Here is a 24,680-nt window from a genome sequence, read left to right as displayed (position 1 = left end):
TGTTCTACATGCAGGATTAAAAAATGATTTCCAGTAACACTTTTAAGCACTTTTATTTCAACGTAAGGAGAACAGACAACTTTCCTTTGGGGAGAACGAAGTTCTTTTTCTAGGAATAAAAATTTTGTCTGTTTACATCTCATAGTGAATATAGTTTTACATTATCCTTCAGCTTTTTAGATTTTTTCATAAATAGATTACAAAATAACATAACTATTGCTCTTACATTCACTGGCAAAATAAATAAAAGCTAAGCACCTTTTAGGCATCAATGTGATTTTTCTTTTCTTTAAGGTTTGCCGAGAATTTCAGCGTGGAAATTGTACCCGTGGTGAGAATGATTGCCGCTATGCTCACCCTACTGATGTTTCTATGATTGAGGCAAGTGATAATACTGTGACGATCTGCATGGATTACATCAAAAGCCGATGCTCCCGGGAAAAATGCAAGTACTTTCATCCTCCTCCACACTTGCAAGCTAAACTCAAGGCTTCTCATCACCAAATGAACCATTCAGCTGCCACAGCAATGGTAAGAGCAGGCCAGGACTTATGGACTGTATTTTGGGGTAAATGATTAGTATATTCCTCAACATGTTTAAAATCTTATAACCATAATCTTGGATATTCAAGAGTAAACCTTAATATGAATAGCCAAGGTTATAAACTGGAAGAGAGAGAACCTTTTTATTCTACTTTATTCACTAAAATTTTCTAAAAGTAATTTTTTAAAAGCTTTACTGATTAGTATAACCTACTATGCTCCAATTTTTAGAGAAAGAGAAAATTATTTAATTTAAACAGTGATTAAATTAAATTTAATTTAAACACATCTTTGAGTGATTTTTATAGCCTAACTACCCTTATCATCACCAAAAGGCAGCAAGTTGCCTCTCCGCCTATGAACCACCTTCATGGGCACTTCACTAGCAATATACTTAATGCCTTTCGAAAACAGAGGACTTGGAAGATGGGATGATTAATAGATTCTAACTTCCCAAAGCTTAAGTTTCTCTTTCCTTCCTGGAGGAGTGGTTTCAGGGTAGCAGCCAGCCAAGGCTGGGGGCACATTTCTACATGGTTTGGAGAAAAGACCTGGTAAGAAGAGTTGTCCCGGCAAGTCAGATTTGGGGAAAAGTTAGTTCTACCCAACACAGAAAGGTGGAACCTAGAAAAAAATATTTTCATGTGACACTACAGTGGGATAGATTGAGAAATTGGAATTATGATTACTTAAGTTTGTCACAGCTGTCAATTATTTTGATAAGCTGCTTGCTATTTCTATAATTTTCGGCTGAGGACTTTTCTTGTTGAATAAGCTATAACAATCCAATAAAGGACAAAACCCTGAGGAAACTTCACATTTCCTGGATGTGGAAAAAATCACCTACACAATCCTAAAACCCCTGACAGAGACCTAACCTTTCATGAGAGAGGATATTTATTTTCAAATATCTCTTTGTTAACATTTCCTCACAGGGAATTGAAATGTACTTCGTTGTAACTGGAACTTACACTTATTTTATTACACAAAATAAGTCAATTCCTATTCTATATGAGTGTGACTCTGATGTCTTTTCTCTAAACCAGGTACCCAAAATTACTTCAAACTTTTCTTGTAGATCATGGTTCTAAGGACACAGCACCAGTTTTGGACTTGCTCCACTTTCTCAATACTCCTGTTCTCTCAGAGCTGAGCCCATTGCTTCATGAGAGATCTGAACATCAAAGTAGAACAAACTTGTTTTCTCTCTTGATCTGGACAACATAATCTGTTAATGAATGTTTAAAAAACATTTCACCATTTTCTTTTTATCTGTAATTCTTTCGAATGAAAATAGGAAGGTATCCAGAATATTCAATGGGGAATTTAAGCCTCCAATTTTTGGATTATTTCTGTTGGTGGCATAGAGTTCAGAAACAGTGTGGATCTATTATACAGGAGAGGAATACTATTGACCTCCTAAAAATAAAGGTTCTCATATGCGTGGGATTTATAAAGAATGGCTTCCTTGTGCTATTGTGTGCCTGTCCTACACTCAGGCATGGGAACTTCATGTGTATGTATTTCTGATGATCTGGATGTGTTTGGTAGAATGCATATGTCAGTCCCAAATTTCCACGTATAAATTTAAGTATTATATGGTAGGCCTTCAATTTGCACTTGTGAATGTCAATATAAAATTCCTTTTCTGAGTAACTGATCAGAGAAGAGTCTTACTGGTAAAGTCAAATTGGTCCATAGACATTTGTCTAAAGTAAGGTTAAACAAAAGGAGGCTTTCCATGAAGAAGTTTTAGGTGTTCTATGTTTTTAAGGAATCAGAGTAGAAATGCTTTATAAAAGGTATTTTTACACTGTTCATGTTCATGTGCATAGCTCAGGTTAACATCACTGAAAGCAACTTGTATGCATTTAAAAGAAAAAGACTTAAGGGGTTGATATTTAGTTTCCCAAAGAAAATAGAGATACCTTTAGGCCTCCTTTATCCACAGGAGTAAGGAGGTCATGGCATATCCCTTTTAAGCATGTGGAAAGCTAGTTACTCAGCATAAATATTCCTGTCTCCTTAAGGATGTGGAGTGTACCTAATAGTTGCTGGGACATGTTTTTGTTTTTGTTTGTTTGTTTTTAGTAATATGCAATTTGCTGAGGAAAAAAAAAATTGATGCCAAACATCTCCAATGAATCTGATCCAGGAACAAGTTTGAATAGTATAAGCGTAGTGGAATTTTGAAAAAAAATTGTAGACACAAAAGGAGAATTTTTAAATGCTAACATGTTTTAGAATTAAACCTTACAAGGACTTAAAGTAAATGACACACTGAAATGCACAACCCTCTGTAAATGAGAATTCCATATATTTTGCTAACTATCTATGGTATCTGGGTGAGGTGGGTAATGGGAGAGGAATAATTCATTTGCTTTTTCCTTACATGTTAGTTGGGAGATACACAGTTACAAGATTTGGATTTGAAGTCCTTATATAAATCGGGTTTCATTTTATAGAGCTAAAGTATCAGACTCAACTACTGATACCTGTTTTATCACCTACTTACCATTATCTTCTAGATACATATCAGAATTTTATCTGGAAGAACAACTCTCTTTCCTGCTATAGGTGTTGCCTCTGCAAATCTTATTTTAATAGATTAGTAGATGAGTATCCTTATATGTTAATTTTAAATACTTATTTGCTGTTAACAGCTTCCTGTCACATCCTGCCCAAATAATAATGTCTTTTTTTAATTTGTCTAAATTAATGAAGTTGAAAAGTTTTTTATTTTCCTTATATGTTTATTTTCTGCTTTGGACTAAGCCCCCATTTAGTGAACTATTTCATCTCCGCAGTTGGTTACATTGCTTAATCAATATCCTTGCAGAGGGTTCCCAGACAATACCTCATTTAACTGCTGCTTGCTTGGTTTGAGTATATTCTTTACTTTCTTTGGTACTATTTATTAATCCATCCCTCCCTCACAGGCCCTACAGCCTGGTGCACTTCAACTGATACCAAAGAGATCAGCATTTGAAAAGACCAATGGGGCCAACCCCGTCTTTAATCCCAGTGTTTTCCACTGCCAACAGGCTCTGGCTAACCTGCAGCTCCCACAGCAGCCAACATTTATTCCTGCAGGTGAGAACAGGGCTCTGGGTACTGTGAGTGTAGTGATGTTGTGAATGTATACAGTGCACACCAGCAACCAAAGAGCTTTTATGCAAGTACTACCAACAGGTGTTTTAACTGGGAATAAAACAAGGCAATTGTGTTTGATCTGCTAGTATATATAATAAATTTTCCCCCCAGAATTCCTGAAAATTAATAGTTTGAAATAAAACTTTGAAAAACTGTCAATATTTTTCTTTTTAACATTTCTTAATTTTTGCTTCTTATCATTGATTCACTTGGTTCAGTCTCAAACTAATTCCTTGACTCTTAGGTATTACTGTCAAAGATATTGGTCTTTCCTCAAAAATGTATATATATTATATCTTTAGCATTGCAAAAAATATGTAGTCTATATATCTTTGATATACCAAAAATAATTTATAATAAAATTACCCATAAATTTATAATGTAGTATAATATAATATATATGTACATATGTGTGTATGTGTGTGTATACCTGTTTTAGCTTCCAATTCTTAAACCAGTTAATATAAAAAATATAGCAGGTTTTGTGACAAATTGTCCTGATACTTTGCAGCATATTTTGTTACTTCCTACATTCAACTATATTTAATAGTATAACAGTTTTATACCAAATTGAATAAAAAATTTAAGCCAGAGCTTTGTTCAAATAAATATCATATATGAGAGAAAATACTTTTCTTAGTTGTTCAGTACTTTAAGAATGAGCATATTGTCTCAGTAATAAGTTGAAAATACTAACCACCCTGAGTACAGTAGGGATTTTTTTTGCCAGAATTATAAATACGAAGTTTAGAAACTGTTATTAAATGAAAATGACATGTTTTAGAAATTAATTTAGAAAGACTTGTTAATTATATAGACATAGTATATGCATAGTATTATATAATTGGACTTTAAATAAACTGTTGGTTAATTGATAAATTGATCAGTTAATAAATTTTGAAAAAAGCCCAAGAAAGACAGTCTTCTGCCTAGTTACTAACCACAATAGCATTTAATTATATCATTTTAAAAACACAATTTTTACAATTTTTAGACTTTTGCTGGATTTGGCTAATTTAGAATCTAGATTTATAAACAAAATATCAGAAGAATCCTTTCCCCTTTAAGAATAGCAAAATAAAAATTTCTCCAGCTGAAAACCCCTTCTTGATGAAAAATCTATTTGCCACATGTTCGTAGTCAAGTCCTCAGTTATAAGGTAGAAGAGGAAATGATGATAAATTAATGCTCTAAATATAACTATGGACATTAGGTACTAGATCCTGGTGCACATTTTGAAAATATGTGTAATAAATTCTCTCTTTCATGATAAAAATTGCTAAGGATGTGTTTGTCCAAAATAAATAAAGGATATAATTTAAGTGAGGTAATTCCTTTAAAGAAAAATTAATATTCATTTTATGCCTAAGAATCTAAGAATTACTTTGATTACCTGGGTTTGTGATCTTAAAATTAGGCTGTAATTATAAACATGGAAGATTACTGGACTTGCATGTGCTGATTAATTAGTATTGCAAAGAATATTTTTCTAGTTAAAAATTATTTCTATTAGTAAAGCTTTAATAATGAAATATCTCTTTTCTTTACTTTTCACGCTTTTCTGCATGGTGTAACAGGGCAAATACTGTGCATGGCACCTCCTTCAAGTATTGGTAGGTTTTGTACAAAAATTCTCAACTTTTTCTAATCTGAATAAAAGTATTTTTTATTGTGATTGTGATAGAGATGAGTGACTGAATGATGTGGCTGGACATTTTCTGAGTATTTAAGGTTTAATATGGTGCTGTTTTTAAGTCTTTGTGGAATCACAATAGTCCTGTACTCTTAAGTCCTAATTGGTTGTCACTATGGCCAAATACTGACCCTGACATTTCTCTAGTTTGACCCTAAATATAATAGCTGACATATTTTAAAACATTTTTTTATCCAGCTGGAATAGGCAATTTTATTCTTAGCTTTATGTCTGTTACTAAAAAATTATAAAATATTTAAAATATATAATTTCGTTGTAAAGTACAAAAACATTCCTCCAAAAAAAAGTTATCCATAAAATCTAAATTATTCGATACTCAAATGTTTAGAAAGGACGAGTTAGGCAAAGCTAGAACATTCTGTACTGTTCTGTGATGAATTCTATAATGTTCTAGCATGAAGCACCATCTGCACAGAAACCAGGCACAACAGAATCATTTCAAAATGACTCTTTGGGGGTATGTGATTTTTTAACCAGTTACACACGGGTCCTTTAATTAGCCACCAATGCATATGCTAGCCATCTTGAAACCATTTTTAATATCAGTAATATAGAAGAAGACAAAAAAAGTTACTTGTTTCACTCTCAAGAATTCCTGAGAAGTTCACTGCTCCTATAGTCACCATGGGCATGAGGAACAGATCAGGAGAAAACAGCTCCGTTTGTTACAGGGAGGAATTATCTCACCCCACTCCACTCCACTATCTCATATCAATTCAGTTCCTTTTATTCTTTTTGAGAGTTTGCAATAGCTTGACCTTTATCCTATTTGTCAACCAGAGTAGATGCAGAGCCCCAAAAAGGACTAAAAAGCTTATTTAAATAAAATAAAAAGTCAAAACGACAATCACATAGTAGTAGCACTCACTGGCTCAGCAGGGTGTGAACCCTGGCAACTGAAGTGAGGTCTCTGTTATTGAAGGATTGCCTGTCCTCTCTAATAATTAAAAACATTTCCAATGATATCAACAGGAGCACTATATGCATATGATTAAAAGAACAAACTTCTGCAAGTCTGTGAAATATGTCTCTGTCTTCACATTTTGTGACTCTGCTCCTCTGTCCTTTCACCAAAGAGTTCTGTGTAGGAATGTAAACTGCTTGCTTCAATAGTACTGTTTCTTGTATAGTTGCTGCACTCTCAAAGGGAAAATAAGAGTGTTTTTAGAATTGGCATGTGTGCAATACAGGATGTCTATAAGTAATGGATAACTACAGATAGGCATAAGGAATAACTACAGAATTTTTGTTAATTACCATTTGGGGGTACAATTGCAGTTTCTATGACACTTGCATGTGTTGAGTTTCCTCTCTCCAGGCCACTCACTTTCTCTGTAGACTTTTAGAAAAATCTGAATTCAATCAATGTAGATGTAAATTATTACAATGCATGTTTGTCATTCACACATTAATTCCTTGGTTTGCTTTCTGAAATGAACTAGAAATGAGAAAAGCATCCAAAAACTTTTAAAATGAGGTAGAAACTTGAAAAGGCAAAGAGAAAACATACTGAAAGAGGTGTCACAAGGGCAGGCCATTGTATCTATAATATTCATGGTGAGGACAAGGTTTTGTCAGATTTTTACTATGAAATATCCCATGTATTAGTTTGATAAATAGCTCAAATTACTAGGGGTTTGCCAAAGATGTACATAAAACCTTGCACATGTAAGCCATTGTATTCTTCATATCTGCTCCCCTACCATATACCTACCAATTGAACTACCATTTTTTGCCATACAGATCAAGTATACATAGAACTGACACTTTGAACCTGCAAATCTAATGACAGCATTCATGGCTATTAGTTAGTGAACACAAACACCAACTCACAGTTCCCTACTCCCATTTTGAATGTGCAACTAGTCTGCTTAACTAGTGATTCATACAGATAGCCTAGATAAAATCAGATTTTATCATATGTACCCATTGTAACCCCTTCTGAAAATTTGGCCTCTTAAATTAAAATGTTATTATATTCGAAAACTAAAAGTTGAGGATAATTCTGTTTTCCTTAATGTTTCCCTTTTCTCTTTCAAAATTTTCCTGCGTTTCATGCTGTGTGGCTTTGCACTGACTGTGATTGCGTGTTGCACCCTGGTGTATTCATCATGATGACATCACATGGCTTGTTGCTGTGATACCTACCACACCCCATTCCATTGTTTATGTTATGGTTGCATATATCCTTCACCCTCCCATGTGTTGCTTCCATGGTTTCCCACTGAAAGTGCCCATGATGCACGGCGCTCCACCTACCACTGTGTCTACAGCAACAACACCTGCCACCAGCGTTCCCTTCGCTGCAACAGCTACAGGCAATCAGGTTTGGCCATTTATTTCACGAAAATAATAACAGTATGTTGGTAAGACACAGTATATGCTTTTTGCATTGGTGAGAAACATTGGTCCATATTCTTATATGTTTTTTAAGCAATTATTACATTTAGAATTTTTATTTTTGTTGATTCTAGAGGGCTGTATCTACTTTGCTCCTTATCCTGAGATCAATCAGCAGTTTTCTCATTTTCAATCGGTCATTGAATGTCTCTCTCCATATGCTATATATACAATTGTTGCAACTAAATCCTTAAACGTATATACTAAATATTTCTTAAATGCTTCCTCATTGGTCTAGAGATGACTTTATTTTATTTTACTACCATTTTTGGTTATTGCATTTAAATTTTCACTTAATACAATCATCACCTTTACCTTCAGATCTATTGGAAAGAAAGGAAATTAACATATTTCTTTCCAAGGCACAGATATCCCTAACATTACCCAATAATTGCATCAAAAATTCCTTCTCGTACCAACATTAGATGTGCTCATGTTACTTTAATCTTCATTTTCTTTAGGTATTTACAGACAGAGTCACAAGGCAAATTATAAATTTGGGGGGAGGCTTGAAATGTAAGGAGATTCATACAATAATTATTGTGTAATGCTATGGCTATTTCACTTTATTAAAGTGGTAACCATGCTTAACAATTGCAAATTCCACTGCTGTTTCAATGGCAATTATGATAACCATATAGCACACAAAGCATTAATTAATTGGGGAACAAACCACCTTCTCGTCTGTGCTTTGCAAAATTAACTATTAGTGGATCTAGTAAATATGTCTAAATTTTCCTGTGAAATTGATTATAATATTGATTACCACATCCAAACAGTAAATGAAATAAATGGAATTCTCAAAAGAAATTATTTTAATCTAACTTTTTTTACTACTATAGATATCCCCATTATCAGTAGATGAACTGAATAGCAGCATGTTTGTTTCACAGATGTAGAAGTTGCCAGTAGAACAGTAAGTTTCTTTACATATTAATGTGAATAACATTTATAGGTTATATCTTTTATTTAAATAATTTTTCATTTGTTAAATCTTTGGTAAATATTTTCATTAATAGGCATTGCTTATAACTTAGAGCTTGATTTAAGCATGCTAAAATTTCCAAATTGAAATGTAGAGAGTAAGTATGTATTTTTTTATATATAAAATGACAGCTGGTATTGCATTTTTCCATTGAGCTTACAAATTCTGAAGTGTTTTCCTATTATTAAAGCGATATTATTTATTAGCCAAAGACAGAGGTCACTTTCGAATTTTAATTCTTAACATTTTTCTAGCTTTTTTAAAAATTAGAGTTAAGCAAAGTAATTTTGTTGTAATTTGGCTGCGATGGTTATCTTAAAGATAGTAAACAATCTGTTCTGTCATTATAGAAAATAGTTTTTACAGACTGCCACTTTGTACTGCTTCTCATGTAAGTCTGTCAGAATTGCTCCAGCTGTTTTGAATTTTCAGTGACATAATTTAGTAATTTAATCATTATTTTCGTTCAAATTGTGGCTTTTTCTGTGTATAATTTGTTGTTTGTTGTTGTTGTCAGGTTTTCCCCCCTTCACCTTTGGTCTTCTCTTTGCCTGGTCCAGAGTTTGTAATAGCACACAATTAACTTGGGCAATTATTCATTTGTAACATGTGACTTTTGAAGCCACTTAAGACTCCTAGATATTTCAATTAATTAATTATAAAAACTTATTACCAATTCTGAATTGCATACATTAGTCATTGAAAATTTGAAATTCTCACAACCAGAGGGTCTAATTTGAATGAAGGAGTTTTATTCTCCTGATAGGCAAGTCTTCCAGAACCTGGGTTAATTTCTTTCTTGCTAAGGCTGCTTGGACCCGGAATACTAACTATTCTGGACAGAGCCTATAACTGACATACCTTAGATTAATTGGTCCCTTCAATCATAAGAAATGTTTTAAAAAGAAACCTTTGAGTACTTTGGATAACTGAAGTAACTGTGAATTGTAGTAGTTTTCAGGAGTATCATTAAGGATAGTGGCAATTTGGGAATAGCACCAAACATGAAACAACGGGTTTTTCAAACAGTTACCTGATTCTCTTGGGCTGCTTCACATCAAGGTAAACAAAAGTTGTCAAATTCCTACTTTCCAACAGAAAATAAGAATAGCAATTCCTTTTTGCTTGTTCCATTAGAAAATTTTGCACATTATAATCACTTCAACATGTAACAGATGTTGAAAATTTCTCTAGTTAAAAAATATATAATTTTGTAAAATACTATATAGTACCTAGATTTCACAGTTAGGTTATTTCAGCATGGCTCCAACACATTCAGATAAAAAGTTTTCTGCAAATCTCTAAAACATTCAGAAATAAAGTTTAAAGTTTACATATTTCAATGTTTGGAATCAAATATGTTTTTTTCAATGAATGCTTGTTGAAGAAAGTAGATAGACAGGTGGATCTTCATCAACAAGTTTTGGCATTGTATATATAATGTCTAAAACAATTTAATGCATCTCTGTTAACGTAGGGCAGTTCTGAACAATAGCGCTTGGTGAGAATGATAGGCTGTCATGGTGTATGACTCTTTAGAGACCATCTCCAACAGCCCCATTTTTACAGGTATAGAATATGAAATTCAGAGCAGGGACTATCTTGGCATAGTTTCGATAAAGAACTTGAACAAGAACCAAATTCCTGACTCTTGTTTCAATAATGCTACAATATTTCTCACTTTTTTTCCATTGCAGTTGTAATTCTGAACAGAGTTGTGAAGTATCAGAATCCATCCGTGAGAACCTTCATATGGCCTTTCTATATATATTCTTGTATGTCCTCTTCTGCCGACGCAACAATAAGCACGGTGCAGTCGATATATTAAACAATACAAAAATACCAACCAACAAATTCAAATTAAAAATAAAACATTAAAGAATCAATGGATATGTTAAAACAAAACATGAATAGAAAACTAACTACCATCTATCTTATTTGAATTATTAGAATACCACCATAAAATTTTGTAATTTTTATATTATTCTGTGTCATTTTCTAGTAACTATTATGCTATGTGGATCTCCACAGTGGATTTTGGGCTTACTGTGAATTCTTGGTGGATAAATGTTCATCTCTTTTGAAGTGTTACCTTACTGCTTTGTTTACACAGTAGCCTACTGGGTTAATTTAGAACATAAAAATTATATCCAAATACCATTTTTCCATTATTATATTATATTGTATTGTAGTATGTTGTGTTTTGCTGTAATACATGTGGCATTTGATTTCAACTAAAATGTTATTAATGGGAAACTGAAATATGTGTTCTTGAAAAATATGACAGATTAATGTTAATATGCTCTCTCTAGAATATTTCTGTAGGTTTCTTGGGGAAGACATTTAAAAGACCTGACTTTTGAGTGTTCACAAAACCTATTCATAAACATGTATGTGAATAATTTATACCTGCAGATCTGACCTTGTATAACACAATCACATTATTAGATTTTTTTTTGTGAGACGTAATCACCTACAAAAAGCAAGGAATTTCTTAAAACATTAACCTCCAATTTCACTCCTTAAATAGCTTGAAAAACTAGAATTTACCTTTAAATGATTTTTTTCAGCATTTATACTAAAAAATATGTAAAATGCCCATTACAATTTTTGTAGCTCAAGGATCCTATCTCCTAGGCTAAGTGTCTAAAACAGCCATTTGTTATCTTCAGCTGAAAAATTGGTACTTGGAGGATTAAAGACATGCTAATTACAGATTATAAATTAAATAGAAGATGGGGGCATGGAGATATTTTTTACATATTGGAGAGAAGTGTGTAAAAACCATTACAATGTAACCTTTTACACAAGAGCCATTTTCCAAATACAAATGGCTCATGCTCTTTAGACTACTCTTTGAATAATAAGTAAGCTGCAATGTAGTATAAGTCAGTCAAGGTGAAAGAGAATTGGTTCCAAGTGAGGCCTTTCCACTCCAAATGGACAATCTTCCCTATTGATCACAGTTGGAGCCTGAGAATAGGTTTGGAGAAATGGCAGAGGTGGGGAGGAAGATAGAAAGACATTTAAAATTATTCTTTGATTTATTTAAAAGTTCTAGAAGGGATGTCCACAGTTGTCTTTAGCTCTAGTTCACCTGAGTTTCCAGATTTGTTAAACATTTCAGTGAAGGAGAAAGTGCCTGTGATATACATCAAGTATTGCCCTTCTCGAACTTTATTAACAAGAGTTTCATCATAAACAATGTTGTTTTGGACTCTTTTGTTTTTATATATATTTGAAAATTATAATAGAGAAATTTTTAAGACCCTTTGGGTGAGACGGAATGGCTACTCTCCACAGAGCTGAGCTGAATTCACATTACTAATTCTTATGAAATAATTTTATGATAAAGTAAAATAGTAATTAATTCTTATGTTATGTGGCATATCTCCTCCACTCTATTCAGTTATTAAAGTCACTATTATTATACAGTGGTGGAACCATATGACATTTTGCATCAACTTAGATTTAATATTTTCTACTAAATATATATTCTCTTGCTGGAAGTTATAAAATCATCAAATGTGTATCACCAGTTTGTTTTCTACTTCATTAAAATGATAGACAAAGGGAAAATCTGATTTAGGATACTTTAAGCAAGCTAGTAGTGTTTGAATCACAGAAATATCCCCTGACTCCAACCCAAAGCAAATCAATTTGGGTCAGAATACAAAGGAGCAAAATTAGCTCTTTAATATTTGATATCCCGTTGATCTTAATTATCAATCCACATCATGATCATCAGTGATTTCTAAATGGTCTTAATTGTATCAAGCCATTGCCATCTGTTAACAGTATTGCCAGGAGTTAAAGAATAAGAAGTATTCTGACTTTTATTTATTGATTCTTTGAACCACTTAATTACTCTTTCCCCGAATATTAACATTGTTGGAGAAGAAAGGAGGGTAAACCTTTGTGAAATTACTTGTGTTTGGAACTGAGTTTTGTATAACCTGTGCCAGTACCTCTCCAGAAGGGCAGATCTGATCACAGGACTCCAGGAAGGATGCACCTGCACTAGTCAAGATGTAGTACTAAAGGAGAAAGAAATGTTTTCAGTGTAAAATGAACTTTTTTTGTGTTAGTTTGCCATTATGATGCAACATACTGTCTCACTGAACTTTTTAAACTTCTGACAAACATTAACATAGACAGTAAACCTAGAGTACAGCTGTTTTCATGTTGCTTTAAGCACTGGAAGACAATAATAATGACCTATTTTTTAGCAAGAGGTTCAGTGAAGATATTCAGGTAGTTGTATTTTGGGTGCTACCAGTTTTGATATTGTTGGCATTTTAAAAGTTGCTCTATAAATGAATTTAAAGAAAGAAAAGTCAAAGCGTTAAAGTTTTAATCTAGATGCAAAAGAATTTTGACCAAAAAAATGCAATTTTAAGGTAGCATTCTTTAAACCAGTTATGTAATGACATTCAAATTACCTTTATTCAAGGAAAGAAAAGGTTAGTCATTAGACTATAAAAAGAGAAGTCACAAAATCAGTGACTCTAAACAATAATTTACTAAATGAATTGTATATATATAATTCTAATCACTTGTGATTCTTAGTTTATTAATATTTTATAAGCTTTGTAATTTACTAGGGCTTCTATTTTTACTTACCCAAAATTATTGTTTTGGTCCATTTCTCTCAGCCTTTTGCAAAAAAATGCAAAAGTGCTGAAACTTGAATAAGTCACATATACAGAGAAAATAGTATGAAAGTTATCATGTAAGAGGGTTTTAGTAGTGTCAACTTTTTAAAAACACTATGACCATAAATTTATTTTAAAGAGATTGAGATTAAATTAAAATTAAATGGATTCACAAAATTGCTATGTAAATACAGTATTTACTTTAACAATTGGAGCATAGTTACACAACCAGCTATTGCATTTCATTTCACTTGTCTAAATTAGTCTTTAATTTGTAGTTAATTGTGATGTGAAAAGCCATCTTCTCCCTACTCCGTGTTTTTGAACATGCTTTAAAGTACTTTAATCTTGCTAAAAGTGTTGTCCTACACCACTAGGCTATGTTCCGTAATGGACAGCCTCAGTTCACCAGCTCTCCCATTTGGGGAAGGAAAGTTCCTCCTCACTACCATCAGCAGGAACTGAACAAAATTAACCTTTACAACTTGAATCTGTTTTTAATGGTGTGATCAGTTGCCATAATAACATCTGAATGAGGACAACATTGGCATTACATTTTATTAAATAATATGTAAGGAAGGTCCCTATGTCACTTGGAACATTATTTGTTCCCCTTCCTTTGGAGAGTGTAGATGAGGATGCTCTTAGGTAAAACGCAGCCACAAGATTTCTGACTTATTTTAACCTGTGGGGTAGGCTGCTAGGCACGGAATGATTCGAAATTGGAATCCCCTTTTTTTATTCTTTTCTATCTTTCACACACATTGAAATTGAAATAGGGAAACATGATTTCCCCATTCTTTTGAATATATTTAGAAAGACAGTGGCCTAATTTTAATTTTACCAGTGCTTGACAAAGGCAATAGAATAAATAGTATGTAAAAGAGTAACTTCTTTTGCAAATTTAGTTGGTAGTCTAATCAAACTGTAAATATAATTAGAAATTAAGGTTATCAGTACCAACTCACTAATTGGTGCTATGTTTTCATTTTCCTTGTTAGTTTTTAAGTTTTTGATTTTTTTATATCTCTAAGTAACTAATGAATTTACTTTCAAAGGCGATTTAGAGAAAGTAAAATTTTATTATGTGTATTCAACTCACCTAGCTAGGTTCTAAACTGACACTGAAACATGACAAGATATAGGTTATAATCCATAACTACAGTTCACAGTTTAAGACAAACTTAACTTTATATGCAAATAATAATTTTAACTAATTATATCTAGTTGTTGCTTTAGTAATAAAACTACAACATAGCTACCTTAATACACTTATTTTTTGGTGAAAATTTTACTTGTAAACTATACTTGGTTTTTGACAATATGCACAGATAGAAGATACACCTCAAATCTCAGAAAACAGGTATGGATGATTTTCTTTTTATTCTATAATTCCCATGTGAAAGCTGAATTTGTGTCTTTGTGTGACATTTTCATCAAAAAGTTTACAACACATAGATTCTAGATTCAGGCTTCATAGCTTACAGAATTTGTTGTGAGGTAGGGTTATTCCACAGTATTTAGACTTCAAAACACAATTGTATTTACAATTACCCAACCTTTTACCATAATTTCATTTGTTCAAAATTATTCAAGTAGCATAACTATAGCTACAAAAATTCTTTCTTCTGGAGTTATATATTTACACAAATATATATAAATGAGAATTAAAGAATGATGAAAAAATTATGAAATTAATTCATTTGTGAAATCATGCATGAAGACGCTGTGGAATGACCTTTAACAGTGTTTAAGAGACATATGCTGCAGTTAACTGATTGTCTCAGTTAGGGTGCGAATGTGTGAGACACACCTTTTTTGCACTTATGTACATAGTCCATGAAAGCAATCCTTGGAGCTTTTTTTTAATATAAGAAGTCTGATAATAGTGGAAAAGTTAGCAAGAAAGTTATTTCTAAGGCTTCAAGAGGGAGGTGCTTTTTTGTTTGTATGTTATAAGATTTAACTCGAGCATGATGTTGCTTTGCCACTGTGGGTGTTTCTAATTTGCTACAGCTGACCAAAGTACACTGGTAACCGATAACAGGTCAACTTCAGCTAATAGCACTGAACAAAAGTAGAAGTACTTCATCTTTTAGAAAGACCAGTAGAGATTATTTGCTTTTAAAATTAATCCTCACTATAAACACACACACAGACAAAAGTAAATATCTAGCTAAAGTTTTCTGTTTTCAATGGTTGCAAGTAGTAAAATGCCATGTAAATTCCAAGATGGATATTCCCATTATGATAAAATTAGATTGCATCAATTGATATATAGTAGTCACACAAATTAATATCTATTTAAGTGACAAATTATTAATGTTTACCATTATTCCCCCGTTTAGATCCAGAACCCAAAACCAAATTGGCAACCACTGATTTAATTTAACACTTAAGTATGGCCAGCACGGAGCATTTCATTCACTTCAACAAAGGAAAAATGCTTCTGGCACCACTTTATAAATGGCTTTATTTACCTTGTACTTGTTCAGTGGAAGCTGTTTTCTGACTTAACTTTACCAGATTAGAGAGTGCTTCACTGTGCCACATCAGCCTTCCACTGTTTTAACTAAACAGAAGAGAATCGGCCAAAATATTACATACATTGGAGCTGGAAGAAAATGTTTAGATCAGACTATATCCGCCAATTGCAGCTCCCACATCACCTATAGATCACCATTTAACTTTTTGTTGCCTCCAGACCTAGAAAAGGTCAAGGTTAGAAAGGTTTAAGGATAGATCACCACAGGGTCTTTGAATCCATCATATCTTGGGACTTACTGCCCTTGCCCCAGAGAAGGAGTCCATCCTGGGATTGAGGGAGTTGCTACTAGTATTGCTACCCATTTTGATAGTTCTCACTTACAGAGACAGGAAAATAAGCCAAAGCTAGAAAGCAATCTAAGCCTTATAGTTAGTTGTTCAATAGCTCAGGGCCAGTTGGTTAGAAATTTCTTTTTTTTCCCCTTCAGCCCTTATCACTTAAAGTCAACCATATAACTAACAGTCTGACCATCTGACCAGCATTTTAATTGATATAAAGTGTGGCATTCATTCATACTGTATTTAAGAACTCCAACTTCAACCTTATCACCAACATATTTTACCAATTTAACCTGTGTTCTCGTGAATCTATAAGCCACCAGAATATATTTTCATAAGGTCAATAGAAATATAGTAATTTTTAAGTCAAGAAAAATCATTATAAAATAGAATGAACCTAGAAGCATCACAAAAGATATCCAATTAATTGATGGCATGTAGTTTCTGTTGACAGCCACTGGGTCACACTCTGGAGCTTAAACACAGCGACATAGTGGCTGTGTTTAAATAAGTAAAATTAGAGAATGCAGTGAAAAAGAATAAGAATAACTTGCGTCCAAAATAGGACCTCTGTTATTAAGCCCAGGAAAAATTTAAGTTGACTAACTCATACAGTTTCCAGCCTCCCCACTTGTCCTTGCCTGGAAAAGAACTACCCATTTAATACTCCAAAGCAGGATTATTCCAGGGAAATTTTATTCTTAAATGGAACCTATCTTTGATTATAGTACTATACCTAAAAAGAAAAAAAAATGTATCACTATGAAATAAGCCACAGTTATTTGTAGATATTGCAAAAATCCTCACTAGTCATCTTCTGCATCATATTATTTTAATAAAATAAAATACCTCTGTAACAAGACCTAAAAGGAATCCAACTTTAAAAAGAGCTCTTTTCCCCCCAAAATGCAGAACCTACATATGTATCTATCGTAAAACTGCACGATTCCAAAGCTTTATTTCTATATACAGATGCTCTTTGTTGATGATGAAAACCAAATTATTCTGTTGCTGTCTTTTGTGTCTAGCAGTTGAGAGAATGATATGACAATCATATCATTGGATTCTGAAGTTGCCCCTTTCAAAATAAATGTCCTGTTATTGTTGTTACTGCTTTAATCATTAGAAAATGAACAATTTGTTATCATGTTCCAAATTACAATAATTAAAATTAATATTTTTAAAAGATGTTCTTAAATATACTTTTATAAGAGAGTTAATGCTATTCATTAATATAACAACAATCCAGTATAATGTAAAAAATGGAAACATGCATTTAGGGTAGAAAATGTCAATTTAAAATTACCTATAGATAAGAAAATTATTAGCCATGTGCAGCAATTATAGATTTTGACTACAATATTTCATAAATATAAATTTCTTCTAATATTTTGCCACCAGAATGAAATAACTCATTCCCTCAACTGCTGTCAGTAAGGCAGACACTTTATGCTTTTTTTCCAAGTTATAGTGCTGTATTGCTTGTTTGTATTGAGAAGTATGCATTATGAAAAGCATTTTAGCATGCTTTTTCTATGTTGCTTATTTTTTGTTCTTTTAATAAAGTGTTAAATTTCTTGTTTATGTCCTTTTTTTATGAATCCATATTCATACATTAGGAGTTCACTTAAAAGCTATTCATGTTATATTATATTAATCCTAATATTTAGTAATTCTAATACAAGATTAAAGTTATAATTTGGTTCACTGTTATATTTCATGCATAGAATAAATTTGTTTCCAAATATACCTTCAGTATTTTGAATTATATAGATAATACATCCATTGCATAAGATGTATTTTCCTATGCTAGTGAAGTTACTAACACAACAAAGACATACTTGTATTTTAGTAAAAGAAAACTAAAACTTTTGGAAATAATGCCTACTGGTTTCTATGCTCTTCAGAAATTCTGAGGCATATTCTAAGATATATTATTCGAAGTTCGTATTTTCCAATTGATTCATTTCTGCTCTGAATCTCAAATGTAACATGAAATCAATGCTGTTCATTTCATTGCTTTCAAGATGGGCATCAGTGGTTTCAAAATAATGAGATGAATGTATTTTTTTATTAAAACACTTTCTCTCACTTAAAATTCATTTTGTCCAATAAAGGGCACAGGAATGAAAGGATAATTTCTTTTTTTAAGAAATCAAAATGTAACTTAGGAATACTTTATCCTGTCAGATTTCTAAATACTTAACACTAATTGGGAACTTCTCATTGGCTACCAGTAGTGGGGCTGATAGAAAACTATGGTGAAGAGACTTTGGATGAGAGGTCATGACAGAATAAAGTGTTATTGTTCACAGGTCTGTAAGTAAAAAGGGCCAGGGAGGAGGTTGGATTCATGTCTAGTATCAGCTCAATCATACAGAGCTACTAGCTTCCTTGCCCCTTGTGTTTTACTATTTCTAAGTGTGGTTCCCACTATGGCATTTCTTGAAAAGCTGAATTTGGACCCTTTAATGTGTTGTGCATGTTTCTGTGAGTCTGAGATAATCTCAGCACTAAAAATAATTCAGTATATAGACATTTACAAGAGGTCTTAGCCTCTTTAGGATTCAGTTTATGTCTTTTTCTGTGAAGTTGCTAAATGATAGGTAAGAATTTAAGGCAGGCATTCCGATCATCATGAAAATAGAGTTTCTATTGGCCAGAAGAAAGTTGACCCACAGGCAAAACCAGATGTAAACCAAGTTTTCCTTTACCAAGTTGATACTTTCAACCTCTTTTTCCAGCATTCTTCTAAACCCCTCCTTTTCTCATCCTTCCTGGTGGTCTCTGGCCTTCTAGAAGCCCCATAGTAGCAATTTATTAGGCCTGCTTTCTGGATAGATCTGGATATTTCTCTCTCAGGACTTTCTTGTTAGGCAATAGACAGCTGCTCATAGCTCTGATCTAAGAGATAACTCACACTATGGTGTTAAAGACTGGCAATGCTTAATGTGCTGCTCCTCCTGGGAATGTTTATATTTAAAAATGTATGACTCCTCAATGGTAAAATATTAGATAGTCACATCTGTAGATAAAAGATATGTTTTTTTTTTCTGAAGCAAACGACTAGGCACTTGAATAATAACATTGAGTCCTATGGATGGGTGGTGCAGTCATTACCACTTCAAGAAGGCAAAAAATGAAGACTCTTATAGTCTCATTCTTTTCAGGAAAGTTCTGATATAATAATGAACCTAAAATACTGACTAGATAGTGAACATCTCCAAATTCTATAGACTGGAATCCACTCACATGGTCAGCATCTGTAGTAGAAAGCATGAAACAGTGATAGTCCTGATACATGATCATATTTTTGGAATAGTCTAATACCTATATTTGCTAATATTCAACAAACATATATACGCACTCTGATTTTTTACTTAACTCTTTCCTATACTAGAAATGCCCATTTAACTTAGCCCTTCCATATTTTCCTTTCATCACCTGGACTTACACTTCTCTCTTTGGAAGTACAGTGAGAGTCTGAGGAATGAAATCCTAAACCTCCAATGATAGAAAGGGTAACCATCCAGACATAATGAGGTTTGTGAGAGGAATGGCAGGTCTGATTTCTGTCCTTACAAATGGATGCCCAAATCATTCCAAAGTAGATGTAGAAGTCAATATACGAAGGAAGTTCCAGTCAGTGTAGCCCAGTATTTTTGTGTTGTGAATGAAAACAGAGAGCAGTGCAAAGGCAAGCATAGCATCGAGGCAGAGCACAACAGATGCAAGAAAAAGCATAGGTTTTCCTAATGAGGGAGAGAGAGGTTTCTCCAATAAGTGATTCAGTGCATTGCATGCATGTACAAGTGCAAAGAAAGAGATTGGTGAAAACTCAGTGTAACAGTGGATGAATAGCAGCGAGCAGTAGCAACAGCACTTATTAAAGCAGACAGCTTGTTCAGTAACAACTGGACTTGAGAGAATGCGGGAGGAATCTGAGGAGTCTCTGTAGTCAGCGTGCTTCTAGAGATTTTATGGCTACAGAAGATGATGGTCAACCCATCGATGATTAATACAAATCTCAAGAAAAGGATGAGGAAGAATAGGATCAGGACTGAGACTTTGCTTTAGCCTTCATGACATGAAGAGTTGAATGACCCTTTGTTAGAAAAATTGGTAGTTAAGAGAGAATTATATCTGTTAAATATATATATATAATATATATATATGGTTGTTGATGTGTCTTTGTTAACTTTTTTAATAAATGTATGTGTAGTTCATTCAAAGTGTTTTGGTTCTTCTCAATTTCTATTTATAAAATCCCTTGTTGAAGAAATCCATTTATGGGTTGTTGTACTAGGAAAACCTGAACCCGCATGAATCCAGGCAATCAGTGGTCATAATTTTGGGCTCCAGGTATAGGTTGTTAATTAATGTGGCATTTGTGTTAACAGTCACACCTCAATTTGGTTGATATACAGAACCTCACTGAATACCAAATGTTTACCTTAAACTGAGCACCAGCCAATGGTAGAGACTGCTGCAATAAGCAACTCCTTTTTCCTGATGGACACTATCAGAGATATTCTAAATCCTGAAGATGCTTAAGACTTCAAGAGTCATTGAAATGAGATTGTGGGGCCAGAGGAGCACCCAAATCATTCAGGAAAAATGGCCACAGAGTGTCACACATGCAGCCATACCCACTATTGTTGTCCTCTGCTTTCCATATCCTGGAGAAATGTCCCTATGGTAAAAATTAAAATATTCAGATCCAGCTATTGCTAGGGGACTTAAAGAAAGGTCAGTCCAGGAATTACCTTTGAGTAATAACAGACTAAGAAAATCCTTAAACAGTATGTTAAATTATTATTGTGTCCACATTCAATTCTATGCCATTTGACCCTCTCCCTTTCAATTCACCTTCCACATTACTGCTGAAGTCATTTTTCTAGGGTCAAAAAATTGATTGCTTCACTTCTCTGACTAAAAATCTTCCACAGCTCCTCATGGCCTATGGAAGAAAGCCTGCACACTAACAGCACTTTTTCTTACTCTGGCCTTAACCTTGCCCTCTAGCTTCATCTTTCCACCTGCCTTCTGTAACCTGAGCACTCCAGACAAACCAAAGTACTGTTGGAAAAATATAATTAAAATCAAGATCTTCTTCCAACCCACAAATCATCTTTACAAAGGTAATAATGGGAGAAAACACTTTTATTATTGAACAAATATTAAACCAGGATATGATGTGCATCACAGGTCATCTACTAAGATATTGCAGGGATAGAAAGGAATCTCACCCTCTTATATAGCCAAGCAAATATAATCCATTACATACATGTTTTCGAAATAAACTATAACTGGTCCTCAAGTAAGAGGATTTGACAGCACATTTTGTCATTCATAGTTAGTCTTAATTTTATCCTCCTAATTGGGGACACCGCTTGTGTTTACTTTATTCTTATGAGAAGTTCACAGGAGATAGTTTTATTAATTGGAGCAAGGTGCACAGGAAAGTTAGGCTCTGCCTCCTTTGATATTTGCATTTCAAATAGATGGCTCCTGGGTCCTTGGGGAAACATTCCGGAGTTGAGGTTTAAATAAATTTGAAAAGGACAGGGAAGGAAATTTTGAAAGAAAAGAGAGGTGATGGGAGAGAAGTCTCTTTCCCTATTTTCTACAAGGAGAATTTAGCGTCTTGTTTTAAATTTGTACTTGCCTTTACACCACTCACTGTTTCCCAGATACCCAGTTTCCCATGTCTTTGTGATGTTTCTCTCTCACTTGGAGAGGCACCTACCCCTCTTCTTTCTCAGATATATATCAACATTTTATTTCATCGTTCAAGGAATATATCAACTAACAACTCTTTCTTGAGGTCTCCTATGACCTTACCAGATACCACCGAGACACAGCTAATATTTATTTAATGCTAAGCAAGTAATCTCAAAGCTCAGTGCCACCTCTCCCCTACAGTGCTTCTAACATTGTCTATATGACTCCTCTATTAAACTGAGCTTCTCAAGGGCAAGAGTCATGTCTAGTTGATCTTCATATTCTTTATGGTGTCTCAAACAATAGCTACACAGTAAATGCCTTAGATTTTTTAGAGAAATAATAAACTAAGAAATCAAGACATTTTAATTGTAAAGAAAAAACCTCATTCGAATAAAAGGAATTTATGTAATGATACAGGGAAATTTCACAAATTCTAACTTCAGGAGGAACAACTTGGCCTTGTGGAACTGGTTATCAGGTAGCTTATTTCTCCTATCTCTCTATGTCTGTCTCTCCTCCTCCTTCTCTTTCTCCTTCTTCTTCATCTCCACTCCCCACCCCTCCTCTTATTCTCCTCCTCCACTGTCTCTCTTTCTCTCTCTCTCTGCTAACCATCTTTCTCTGATTGCTTATCAGCACCTGATTGATCATGACCACTTCCAGAATGGTAGCCTTATCTTGAGTCTATATCAATGATAGCCTGCACCAGAATCACTTGGAAGGCTTGTAAAATACAGGTTGCTGAGACCCACTCAAGAGTCTCTGATTCAGTAGATATGGGATGAGGTATGAGAATTTGCATTTCTAACAAGTTCCCAGATAATTCTGATAATCTGGGGATACAATTTGAGAATGATTAATCTATTCGGCCTTCAAGCTTGGTTCCCCATATACAATCGACTTACTCACTGGTTCCCGATGCCTGATTCCAATAAGAGAGGAATTGATTGGTAAGCCTAATGTTCATTCCTGTTACATTTAGTTGTGGCCAAAAGCTTGGACTCACATGTTACATATGAAAGGTTGCCTCTTTAAGGCTGTAAGCCAGGAAACTTTTCAAAGAAGGTGAATCTCTAGCACAGTCGCTCCCATGGCTCCTTTTAAAGCTATACAATTTTCCACACTAAACTAGATGTTTGGTCTATGCAGCTCAAATCTCCATAGACAATAGAGCCAATAAGGACACAATGACCATCTGACACCTCTTCAGTCATCTCAAAGTAAATTCACTCTATATCTAGCCCTAAACTCATAATCGTCAGTCTCAAATATGCTGCTCCTCCATCCAGTTGTCCAAGCAAGAAATCTGGGACTCATCTTTGACTCCTCCTCCCCCACCATTCACATCCAAATTTTCAAGTTCTATTAATTCTATCTCCTACTTATTTTCTCTATCCTGGCTATACCTGGTTAGTTTAATTTGACACCCTGCCTCCAGTGCTGCTTTCTTCCAATCTATTTTTCACACCACTGTCAGAATAATCTATCTAAGAAGCTTCTCAGTCTTAGCTTCTGGAACAGCTGTATTAGGCCTGGGACATCTAAAGCTTGGACCTGGCTTTCCAGCAGCATGCAGCTGCAAGTCCATCTACCTCAGAATGCATACAAAAATTATCATGCTATGTATATAATGATGTAATATGAAAAAAAGATTGAGAAGCCCTGATCTAAAACAAAAGTTTGACTATGTAACTCCTCTCCTTAAAATCGTTCAATGACTCTGCATAGCTCTAAAGATAAAGCCCAAATACACCTTATGATAGCCTATAACATTCGACATGATCCAATCCCTCTCTACCTCCCCAACATCATCTCTTGCCACTACCTGCCTTGGACTTGCTACTTCAACAACAGGTGAATGCTTATAGTTTCCAGCACACACCCTTCTGTTTCATGCCTGTAAGCCATTGCTCATGGTTTACTTTCTGCCTGGAATGTTCAACCTCCTCCTTTTTGGCCTGGCTAGCATCCTTTGGGACTCTGTTTAAGTACCATATCCCCGAGGAAAATTTCCATGTCTGCTCCAACCTTCAGTAGTATATTCATCATTGAAGCTCTTATAATACCTTGAACAGATCATTGTCAATGGATTTGTCACACTGCATTAGAATATTATCTGCTTCTCCCACCAACTTGTGAGTTTTTTGAGGACAGAGTCTGTGCCTTATCCATTGCTATATTTCCAGCACCTAACATAGTGATTTAAAAATGGTATCATATAACTCACCACCCAACAGATAAAAATCTTAATTTGAAAATGGACAATAGAAGGAATTGAATATTTTCCAAAAAAATATACAAATGGCCAGTAAATATATGAAAAGATTTTTAACACTATTAGTTCTTAACAAAATGTAAATAAAAACTACAATGAGATACCACTTTATACTCACAAAGATGGATATAATCAAAAAAGAGGAAAATAATTAGTGTTGGTGAAGATGTGAAGAAATTGGAACCCTGTGCATTGCTGGTAGGCATAAAAAATGAAAAATGATATAGCCATTATGGAAAACAGTTTGGCAGTTCCTCAAAAAGTTAAACATAGAATTACCATATGCATCAGCAATTCCACTCAAACAAATACCTGTACATCAATATTCCTAGCAGCATTATTCACAATAGACAAAAGGTAGAAGCAATCCAAGTGTCCACTGATGGATGAATGGGACTTGGA

At 33.9% G+C, this 24,680-nt stretch overlaps 1 protein-coding gene across 10 annotated transcripts in view; it reads left to right on the top strand.

The window, feature by feature from the left end:
* The window catches only part of MBNL3 (muscleblind like splicing regulator 3), a 105,590-nt gene extending 87,732 nt beyond the window's left edge, over positions 1 to 17,858 (top strand). For 7 of the 10 annotated variants that reach the window (XM_036226458.1, XM_036226465.1, XM_036226456.1 and 4 more), the window contains 6 exons: positions 295 to 531; positions 3,483 to 3,636; positions 5,274 to 5,309; positions 7,642 to 7,736; positions 8,653 to 8,726; positions 10,493 to 17,858. In XM_036226458.1, coding sequence (XP_036082351.1) covers positions 295 to 531; positions 3,483 to 3,636; positions 5,274 to 5,309; positions 7,642 to 7,736; positions 8,653 to 8,709 — 579 coding nt within the window. In that variant the 3' untranslated portion in view covers positions 8,710 to 8,726; positions 10,493 to 17,858. The remainder of the gene's footprint in view (positions 1 to 294; positions 532 to 3,482; positions 3,637 to 5,273; positions 5,310 to 7,641; positions 7,737 to 8,652; positions 8,727 to 10,492) is intronic. The other 3 variants (XM_036226459.1, XM_036226460.1, XM_036226461.1) reach the window with 3 other exon arrangements.
* Positions 17,859 to 24,680: the final 6,822 nt, after the last annotated feature.

This window comes from Rousettus aegyptiacus, unplaced genomic scaffold (assembly GCF_014176215.1).
Source record: "Rousettus aegyptiacus isolate mRouAeg1 unplaced genomic scaffold, mRouAeg1.p scaffold_m13_p_9, whole genome shotgun sequence".
Classification (NCBI taxonomy): Eukaryota; Metazoa; Chordata; class Mammalia; order Chiroptera; family Pteropodidae; genus Rousettus; species Rousettus aegyptiacus.
Note: the sequence above shows the minus strand (reverse complement) of the source record. Positions and strands in the feature narration are given on the sequence as shown.